This window comes from Paramisgurnus dabryanus, chromosome 24 (assembly GCF_030506205.2).
Source record: "Paramisgurnus dabryanus chromosome 24, PD_genome_1.1, whole genome shotgun sequence".
Classification (NCBI taxonomy): Eukaryota; Metazoa; Chordata; class Actinopteri; order Cypriniformes; family Cobitidae; genus Paramisgurnus; species Paramisgurnus dabryanus.
The window spans coordinates 27,143,821-27,154,908 of record NC_133360.1 but is presented as its reverse complement, the minus strand read 5'-3'; the positions used below and the strand labels follow the sequence as shown (position 1 = coordinate 27,154,908).

General features: G+C 35.6%; 1 protein-coding gene across 5 annotated transcripts in view; it reads right to left on the bottom strand.

Annotated features, from left to right (window-relative positions):
* Positions 1-9,730, bottom strand: part of LOC135741088 (uncharacterized) — a 98,848-nt gene extending 89,118 nt beyond the window's left edge. Inside the window, exons 1-7 of one of the 5 annotated variants that reach the window (XM_073813493.1) lie at positions 9,504-9,730; positions 8,507-8,584; positions 6,934-7,281; positions 6,645-6,860; positions 6,185-6,508; positions 5,791-6,000; positions 1,072-1,193 (exon numbers count right to left, since the gene is read on the bottom strand). In XM_073813493.1, the coding sequence (XP_073669594.1) occupies positions 1,087-1,193; positions 5,791-6,000; positions 6,185-6,508; positions 6,645-6,860; positions 6,934-7,281; positions 8,507-8,552 (1,251 nt within the window). In that variant the 5' untranslated portion in view covers positions 8,553-8,584; positions 9,504-9,730 and the 3' untranslated portion in view covers positions 1,072-1,086. Of the gene's footprint in view, positions 1-1,071; positions 1,194-1,810; positions 4,376-5,790; positions 6,001-6,184; positions 6,509-6,644; positions 6,861-6,933; positions 7,282-8,506; positions 8,585-8,877; positions 9,013-9,503 lie in introns of those variants that run through there. The other 4 variants (XM_065259745.2, XM_073813496.1, XM_073813494.1 and 1 more) reach the window with 4 other exon arrangements.
* Between the last annotated feature and the right edge of the window lie 1,358 nt (positions 9,731-11,088).

Below are 11,088 nucleotides of genomic sequence, written 5' to 3'. Positions count from 1 at the left end.
TTACTGCTAGTGCTCTTATTCTTGAGCAACAGTCTCAACTCCATTCACAGGACAGATTATGTTCAATATTTTTATAAACCTGTTCCTTTCTTTCCTAATAAACTGAGCCAATAATCTGCATATGTTTTATACTCCACACGACCAGCAAACTGATGAACCTCACGCAGATCCTTTAGTTTCCAAGCATAAATGTTTAACAAATCCCAGTATGTTTTCTCTACTGTATATCCAGTGGGATGTGAGTATGAAGAGTGAATATCTACTGTTGATCCCACTAAAGCACAAACTTCTGTAGGTGTAAGTCACAGCCCAACAGCTACAACACATAAAACTTCAACATTACTCCACTAAGGTCCTGTCCCTAATAGCGCACCTTATGTGGGCTTTTGTCTCGTGGCCTTAAATTGTGCACGCTCGCTCAGTCTATGAGTCCGTAGAGTGTCCCATCTGTCATTTTTACGCTCCGAAGTCCACACTGCTGCAGCCAAAACATTTAAAATAAACTGAACAAATGCTTTCCTAACTGCAAGATTAAAGCACAGCCCTGTAATAAAATCTTAACCTAACTAAAAACAGCATTGAGTTCAATAACAGCCTGACTAAGATGAAAGTAGATCACAGTATCATCTACATAAAGATGCACTATAGCAAAGTTTTTACAGGATTTATGCATTGTGATGTTACAGTTGATCTGACACTGACACAAGACTGTTGAATGATAAACTCAATACTTCAATGAATAATTCATCTATTTGAACATTAGATTATTTACACTGAACTGTCATTAATATGTCACTGTATATGACATCACTGCATCACTGATGTCACAGCTGAGAGACTGTTGCTAGGTGATGATGTCATAAAGAGAGTTGTGACATCACTCCAGCAATTTTGCTGATCTGCACACAGACATTTGCAGCACTAGAGTCTAACAGTGACAAACACATAGAAAGAGATAAAATATCAAATCTGACCATTAGTGTATTGTATTATAGTCTATAATTTATAAAATTTATAAAATTTTATATAATTTATAGAAGAGTATACATTATTTCTCACCTCTATTTGTTTTACTTGATAATTTATTTACCACATCCACAAATCACCTACAAAGAGAAACTGAGGCAGAAACATTGAACTGTCCATTTCTTTATTGTTTCTGTCAGTTGTTACATTGGTTTTATTCATTGTATCTGAAGAAAGACAAAGCCCAGAAAATTCATTTTGTTTAAGTTGCATATAATTAAAAGATTAAACATGAATACATTACACACTGCAGTTGTTATGCAGTTATCTATCCACATACTGATGTGCATCTTGAGACAAAATAATGGCACTTATATGTTTTAAGATTTGTCAGTGCAGCTGTTTTCTGTTACGACAACTCAAACAGGCATCTTAATGTTGGAATAAACTTCAGCTCTGTCTGGTCATCTGGTACGACTCAAAATGTGTCACAGAATTAGTAAGCATTTTTTTCTGGCCAGGTTTGACTAAAGATATAGTTGAGTTTACAAGACATTGCCAGTACACTGCTCATCAATGCTCTACAAAAGATCCACTAAAGCCTTTGCCAGTATTATGAGTGCCATTTTAATGATTGGGTATAAATATTGACCCACTATAGAGGAGTAAGACTGGTAACAAACATATGTTGGACATTTCTGACACGTTTTCCTTTTAAAGAACATTAAAGCCCTATCTGTAGCTTTCTGTTTGTTTCAGTTATTTGTGTGTAACGCATTGTGGATGTTTATGAGAAGACTTATAGTTTATTTACTGCTTTAGGTCAAGTGACAATTATACAATGCAAATATATGAAATTTAAAAAACATGACATCGTGTACTTATAATACAAGATAACAATATGGAGTTTGTCATGTGTTACAAATCATCTGGTACAACCACAAATAATGTATTGTAACTGTTGTAATGATTATTTATTTGACAATACAACATACAGTATAATAATGTTTATTATAAGGGAATATAACTGCAATAATGCATTATAAACACAGACTTCATAGAAAGTGTTACAACATACTGCAGTCAAAACAGAAAACAGAGAAATATATTCAAAAGATAACATTTATCTGACGATTATGAATGTCTTAATACAAATATAATATGTGGATAAATATCTCAGAAAGGCAGGTACCAAAAAGCTTTATTAAAACATTTACAGTAGCAAACCTTCAGAAAGCCAAGCCTTGTTTTAATCAGTATCCTACAGTTTTATGTATTTAAGCTTTTGTTTTGTCCATTGGATCTGAAAAAAAAGACACAAACTCAGTTATATTCAGAAAAGGCAGAAGATTCAGAATTTGACTTTTCTGTGATTCTCAGATTTCAGTCTCACTGCAGCCGTTATCACAGCGCTACTCAGCAAATAACCATCATGACAGCTGTGTGCATATTTTCAAAATAACACAAAAGTTCTGAGTGATGCGCTATGCCGTTCAGTGCCACTGGTAGCGCTAAAACACTTTCACTTTTGGTTGTGTTAATACATGTAAAGTACAACTTGCGTCAGAAAATAGTAATTCCACCTCATCTTCTTTTTTAGGGGTTTTCCCAGTAATGATGGTACACAAAACAACGCAGCACACCGGCAGCTGAATTTGAAACCTGCAGAAGCTGCGCCAGTGACTTATTTGATTTATTAGGCAATATTTAACTAAGATTTCTTGTACTTGTACTTGAACATTTCTGTAATTTTGTAGCATCTCACTTCAATATTAATGATCAGCTATGAGTGCTGCACAGTGAGACTGAAAGTAGCTCAGCGATGACGTCATGGTGGTGCTGCTTGAAGTCGAACAAGCCTAATATCACATGCATCCACCTTGGATTGAACGCAGCGTGATGGCGGAGAGAACATTCACTAACAAACTTCCGATTCCTTGGCTAACAACCAGAGCTAGGAAAACAACAAATGAAAAGAAAACAACCAAGGAAAAGAAGGAAACGAAGATAAAAGCGACCGTGCCTGTAATAAAACTAGGATCAATATCGGACCAGCATTTGAAAGGTGGAGGGATCTATGAGCTTTAAAAGGGTTCAAGCTGGATGCAGAGCTTGCCACATTTCTTCTTGACAGGTAATTGTGCTTTATAAACCATTTATTGTATTTCTGAGTGTTATGTAAGTAATCAAGGATGCTTAAACACGCACTGCTGAGGACGAGCTCGATATGAGGTTGCTCGGTGGTAGTGTGGGAGGGGCATAAAAATTGAAAACATTCGAAATCATCTCAATCCTCCAGAGTTGCCAACTGTAGCTTTAAAGAGTTACTTCAGTTGGTAACTAAAACTAGTTTTGTTCAACTTAAAGAGCACCTATTATGAGATACACATTTTTAAACATCCTTTTGTGTGTAAGTGTGTATTAGTACATGCTAACGATATTCAAAAAGTACATACCTCAAAGAAAACGATGACGCGAGTTATCGTCTCTAACGTTCGAGGACTACAAATTAACGTTTTAATGAATAGTCTAATGAGTTATAGTCGTTGTACTCTATTGTTATAATATGTCTTTTTGACTGAATACATGTTTGTTTTATTTGTCTATATCCTAGATTCGCAGCTGGACGCATCCTTCTACACTGTATGCAAACATGCAACATCATTACACACAGTACAATGAGTCAGACTGGCATATGAGGAGCAAAGGTGTGTAACACATATGATGTATTTAGCTAGTGAAACCACTACCAGTCTTAGATGTATAACTGATGATGACAAAGTTTTTTTTCTCTGCATAATCATAGGAATCCAGGCAGTAGCATCGTTTCACAATGTTTCCATCACCATCATCAGTGGATGCCTTTGCCGTCCGTAGCCTGAGATTTCAGATTTGCAGCAAAAAATTAGATTTTCCCATTTATTGGAATGCTGTGCAGGTATTTAAGTATTTTAGTAACTGTGTTAAATAAAGTAGTATTTACTTTTACAATAAATGTATTGCTTGATGTAGCAATAAATCCATTACAATGTCACCAAGCCTTAACAAAAGCAGGAGAGGGAAAGTACAAGGCTATGTTCCCAAAACACACAAGTGACATACTGTAAGCAGTAATGTTTTTATTTCAAATATATTCATAAATAAAAACTTAATGTATGAAGCAGGGAAATAAATGATCAAAACAAAATATTTATTGACTGCAATATTTGTACAGTTATGTGGATGATGTGATCAGGCTTGTGTTTGATGAGGTATTTGAAGATAAGCTGAAGGAAACCCTGATTCCAATGGACCTGGCATCACAGTTTGAGAGACCTTCAAAGGAGGACGTGATTGCATGCCATCTTCAGTGCAGGGGTCGTCGAAAGCCAACATTCTGACGAGTCTGATCAGGAAGCTCCAAGCATATCTGGAGAACAACACACGACAGGATGATAACCTTATAGTGTAGTGTCGTCTTAAATAGCACCAGCTTACAAAGCTTTGATATGCCATTTATCTGAATAGATAGCTGTAAGAAATGAATTGAACAATTTTTGAAACAAGAGCACAATATGGTTACTAAAGTATGTTTATTTGTATATTGTTTAACATTTAAATATATATTTGTAATAAATAAAAAACTTTTGACTGACTACTATATTTTCTTTAAAGTTACATCTTTTGATCTTTTGGGTACTTTGTTACTATAATGATACTTTAGTGTTATTGGTTTAAAAATGTAATAAAACTTACTCTAGTCCTGCGCCTCAAAGGCTTATAGTCGGTACAATAAATGTTCTGTGTGTAGGGATTTAGACAATTTGTGCAAAACCTGGATGATGAATCACGCAGGTAAGAGGCCCTGGAACCTGTTGCATTCTCCTTAAAACCTAATAAGTAAAAACATAGCACTTATAAGTAAGCAGTCTTTCATAATAAAGTTTACCATAGTGAAATAATGTAGAACATTCATTTCAATTAATACTTTCTTTGTGCTACATTTGGTGTTTCCATATAGTTTGCACAGTAAAATAGTATGTAAGCAGTCTTTTATAATAAAGTTTACTATAGTAAAATAATGTTAACAAGTGAAATTGTTTTATAATCATTTCAACAAATACTTTCTATGTGCTACATTTGGTGTTTCCATATAGTTTGCAAAGTAATGTAGTACGTTATAATTACCTTTTGGATGTCTTTGCAACACATTTTCTTCTTCGTTTAGCATTCTGGCAGAGCTAAGGACACCTAAAAAAGTTAAATCCAATTGCGTTCATTGACGGAGATCGTTTATATCGTAACGGCCTTCTGAACTCTCTGGATCGAGCTCGAAGTGGTAAGGCAGTACAGACACCATCGTTTATAGAGAAATATAGCGCTTGTTTACGTTGCCTGTGACTCTCAGTCAGAACCGGAAAACCCACGCGTAGTCAGGGGCGTAACCTTTCAAACACACGCCGGACCCAGTTGACCAATAACAGTTGAGTAGTCATCTGACCAATCCGAGTACACTAGACATTTTGGGAGGCGGAGACAGGAACTAAATCCGAGAGTTTTCCAGACAGGGAGAATTCGGTGAGGTATGTAAGCAATTTATAAGACTCACAATGCATTAGTTCAAGTTTTAATAACATGTATGTACTATGGGATATTACAATAACGTGCTAACGTGCTAATTTATTAGCATAATAGGTGCTCTTTAAACTTTCACTTGAATTTCACAATAAGAAACAACTAAATTTTTTAGGTATTACCAACTGAAGTTATTTTTTAAGTTGATCCAACTGTTTATTTTTTACAGTTTAACAGTAAAGTCAGATGTATGATGACATGTTGTGTTACCTCTTACAGTACAGGAATACTCTTGTAGCTCCTCACTGTTGATTGAGTCCAGGTACAGCTTGTTTAATAATCTCAATCCATCTGTTACCTGTTGTCCATTCTTATACCAGATGTAAGTATGTTTGTTATCCAGAGTGCATTTGGTTGAACAGCTTAATATCACTTTTTCTCCATCTATCACAGGGTCTGGACTGCTTCTCACCTGTGTACCTGAGATTTCATATAACAGAGTTCACATAAACTAATTTTCCAAGTTGGGCCTCATATTTTTGATTTAGCTTGATTGATAAAGCAACCTCTAATCACAGTTGTGTTGATATCAGACTTCTACTCGAGCTATAATGCTTCAGTATAATGAGTGCTGCACTACAGAGAGTTTATTATGAGCAGTTACCTGTAACAGTAAGAGAGACTGCAGGATAACTAGAAATTTGATCTGATGTGGTAGTGAAGATGTTGAAGTGATATCGTCCAGTGTCACTCATGCTGGCATTTTTTATTCTCAGTGTGTTTCCCACAAACTCCACATGACCAGCAAACTGATGATCCTCACGCAGATTACTAAGTTTCCCACTATGAATGTAATACCAAGATGTTTTCTCTGCTGTATCTCCAGTGGGATGTGAGTATGAAGAGTGAATATCTACTGTTGATCCCACTAAAGCACAAACTCTTGTAGAGGTGTAAGTCACACGCCAACAGCTACTGTTAGAAACACCTGAAAGAGTCACAAAATACTGCTGTAACATTCACAATCAATTACAAACACACTCATACTGTATATGAATCAACAAGAAAACTGCAAAGTTTGTTCTTCCATTTTAATTTAAATATTTTATAAATGTCAGACTCACACACAGGTGAAGAGTACTCTGAACGAGACTTAGAGCAGGAATAACTGTCAGTGTTTCCACTGGATGGCACAAATATGCTTTGGCCATGTCTATTTTGGCCATATTTTCCATTCTTGTACCAGTCGTAATAATATTCAGATGTCAAAGGGCAGGAGGAATCACAGCTCAGTTTTACTCGTAGTCCTCTAGGTCCAGGATTCATCTTCACCTGTAAAACTAAATAATGAAAACCTTACATTAGATGAGAAATGAAAAGAGTTTAACTGGACTGATGAGAATGTAAATGTACCTGTGACTGTTAGATTGACTGTGACTGAGCTGAGATGTTTAACTCCATCCTTCATAATGACCATGAGCTGATATTCTCCACTGTCTCTCTCTCTCAGATCTGTTATTGTGAGCTCTGATTTATCTTCAGTGGTCCCCTGATACGCTCGTCCTGAGTAATCTGAATCTACAGTCAAATCTTCAGGTTCATCTTTGTTTCTCCAGTTTGTTCTCTGTTTCTGACTGAACCAAAACCCAGTTGTGATGTTGATGTTTGAGTAAAAGCACTTCACTGTCACGTCTCCCCCCCTCAGAGCACAAATATTCTGTTTATTACAGGTTACATTAAAGTTATCCAATGTTAGGAACCCTGAAGAAGAAACGGCAACATTATTAATATTTGTAGTTTACTGTATGCAGGGGCGTCAGTTTGTGTTGAAAAGTGGTGGGGACAAAAGATCAGATGAAAAAACATTACAGCAGGACGGGAAAAATATTGAATAACGGCGCATCAAAAATGGGTATAGTGTAGGCCGGTCAACAACACAAAAATATTTGTAAGAGATATACATGTAAGAGAAAACACACTATAAGCACACAACGCAACATATGTGACCCTGGACCACAAAACCAGTCGTAGCCTACACTGCAAAAATTATTTTCAAGAAAAAATGTTCTTTGTATTTTTGTCTTGTTTTCAGTAAAAATATCTAAAAATTCTTAAATTAAGATGCTTTTTGTTGATGAGCAAAATGACCTAAGAAAATAGGTCTAGTTTTTAGACCAAAAATATCAAATGTAAGTGATTTTGTGCATAAAACAAGCAAAAAATCTTGAACATTTTTCTTCAAAAATTATACAATTTAAGTGAATTTGTGCCTAAAACAAGCAAAAATATCTGCCAATGGGGTGAGAAAATTTTGCTTAAATTAAGTGTTTAAGAAAAAAGAAATCTTATTTTTAGATTTTTGTCTCACCCCATTGGAAGATATTTTTGCTTGTTTTAATCACAAATTCACTTAAATTGTATAGTTTTGTCTAAAAACTAGATTTATTTTCTCAGGTCATTTTGCTCATCAAGAAAAAGCATCTTGATTTTAGAATTTTTAGATATTTCTACTGAAAACAAGACAAAAATAGTAAGTAAGAAAGTCATTTTTGCAGTGTAAGTCGCACAGGTATTGTATGATTTTTCAGAACATTTTAACCAAATGCTTTTAAAAAGTGGTGGGGACAAAATCAGCCATTTCAAAAAGTGGTGGGGACATGTCCCCAGCGTCCCCAGTGTAAATGACACCTATGACTGTATGTAACTTCATTAAAATTACAGAGCGAGATAAGAGATTCAGACAGTCCTGTAAGGATATGAACCCTGATTCATCAATTTTGTTCTCAAACACAAATCTCTAAGTTCGGTTTTAAATACACAAACTCACATTAAACATTTTAGAGACTGATCCAAAAGGAGAATCCAGCCTTTGGAGTACAGCGATGTAAAATAAATTAGACTAAACTAGTTTAAAATCTGACATACTTTAAACAAATCTATAATGAATTGAAGTATTTCAGTATAACAACAAAACTGTGTTTCATACCTTGAATGTGTAACAGCAGGATCAGTGATGAGAGTCTGAAGTTCATGATTTCTCTTTGTAGAAACTCACATATACCAGCTACAAAACATTAAACAAGAACTTTTCTTATTGCTGATAAAAAACACAATGTTAGTTTGACCGTTACTTTCTCAATCGGATGCAAAAATACGTTGTGCACATGCGCAGAACATTTGCGCTCCAAGTTCACGTATTATATTTATGAATCTCGTCACAGAAACACGCAACAACAACACATTAATGGGGTCACGCGCTGTACTAAATTCTGCAGCGTTTGTGTATACTTTTAAAACATTAGGCTACTTAAAGCAATAAAATAGAGTTGTGACTTTTGAAAAGTTTGTTTTCATTACCTATATCTGAAAACTTCTTAAGAACAACTCAGTTTTGACTTTTATACAGAGTAAAGCGTGAACTCCAACGAGAGATGCTGTCGCGAGCGTAGCGTTGACAAGTCCTCTGCTTTTTTTCGAGTTTAGTTTTGGGATACTGTTTAAACTATTTCCACCAGTTGTTTTTTTTCAGCGGGTTAAAGATTAAATGATTTCGTTGAAAAGTTATTGGTATTTGGTCTGTGAATAGTCATTGTGATGCTTTTCGGCTATTTTTGAACGTCCAGTCGGATGGTTTTGAAACGTGAGTCTGGCAACCCTGGCTTTGCTTGCGCAGACGTTCAGTTCGGATTCTATAATGTACATGTAAACGAACATTTAAATCAGATTGCAATGTTTAGGGTGCATGTAAACTGTATCGTGGTAACCTTCAATCATATTAAATTTAATCGGATTGACAAATTTTGTGCATGTTAACATAGCCATTTGGAAAAAATATCTAGAACTAGCTAGCAACCTCCCCAGAAAAGTGTATATATATCTAGTTATCAGTAAATGGTCAGTGAGCTAAACCTTTAGGAAAATTTTAATTGTCAACGTCAGCTTAATTGTAAAAATAAACATTATAAAAGCTGTTTTAATTTTACCTTAGTAACTCTTAACAAAAGTCTAGATGGTGGATGATCACGAGATGGTGCCTGCAGGGTCAGGGGAAAATCTGCCCCGACAAAACGTTGCACAACGTTTATTTAACAGAAACAGTGATGCGTTGAACACTCTGTTGTGATGACGCAAGAGTTGCAACTACGGTAGCTGAGAGGTCATTCTTTGTGTTCTTTTTAAAATGTTTCTGAAGCCTGATGAAATCATCATAAATGTGTGTTTAATAATGTAAAATGCCCTCAATGTTACAGTCACTGACCTTACTGTCCAGAATGAAAGACAACTTTCCAACTTGAACCCATTGAGCGAGCTGTCTCTTTACTACCGCGTGGTTTTATACATCTTTCCGCTGATTGGGCCGACATTTCTGACACACCCACCAAACAAGAGAAAATGCATCTAAAACCTGTTGCACACCGTTTCTAGGAAACATGTCGTTCAACCCGGAAACCGTAGCAAAACGTTGCACCTGTGTGAGCTTGAACGTGCCCCTGGGTATCTTCCGTCCATTCCATATCCGTTTTAAAATCAAAAACGGAAAACGATCAACCAGTTGTATTTTCATTTATCGTTTCCATTTATGAAATGAAAAAAGAAAACTAGGAATTGATAGGCTTCAGTTTTCTATTTTGTTTCTCAGTTCTTACTGAGAAAAATCTTTAGGCACGTTCACAATATAACTATATAGGCTACATTTATATCACACACGCAACATACTATAACTTTATGCTAATTCTTTCACGCGGTAATTTTATGTAATGGAACTCAGCTTCTCCATAGTGTCATCTGTCATTCAAATGCGCGTGCACTTGAAGTAATAGATTTGATTGGCTGTCAATGGTTTATCGTTAATCAGTTGGAAAAAATTTGCTCAGAAAGTGATCTCAACGATATCGTTCATTGTAACTTTATCTTTAGTTGTGGTGTGAACTCTTCTCTTTAATATAAAACGATTTTTTTTTACTTTTTTTTTAAACTATATAGTTATATTTCATGTGAACGGCAAAGACTTCCAATCATTAGCATGATTAATTATCCTATGACTGATGTAAATATCTGAAAAGGGACAACAAGGCCCTTTTATGGTGCTGGAGGAAGGAGTGGTGTGCTGCTTTGTCCTGCGGCCAGTCCAGCATTTATTTGAAGAGAGAGTGATGTTAGGTGACTGGGTCCAGTCTTAGTCCTTAAACCCTGCACACAGTGCACCGGCTCACATCCTCCAGGTATTGGGGAAACTCTGGGAGGCTCTGACACGAGGACCAGGGAGAAAAACTAAATGATTTAACTTCACTTTTATTTTACTTTACACAAATACCAAGAGTGCAGAGCACTGCCTTTCCCTGGTGGTTCATCAAACATTAAACCCCAAAAAGCACTAAAAGATCTGAAAGTCCCAGAGCTAGAGATCATTTTTGACTGAGTAAGGCTAGGTTTCACACACAGGTCTACATAACTAATGAGAACTACAAGCTGCATAAAAATATTTCATCTACTTTACTAACATAATAAGTATATTACACTGGAGAAAAATGCAAAGGAAAATAAAAAGTATACAACTTTATAGATTTG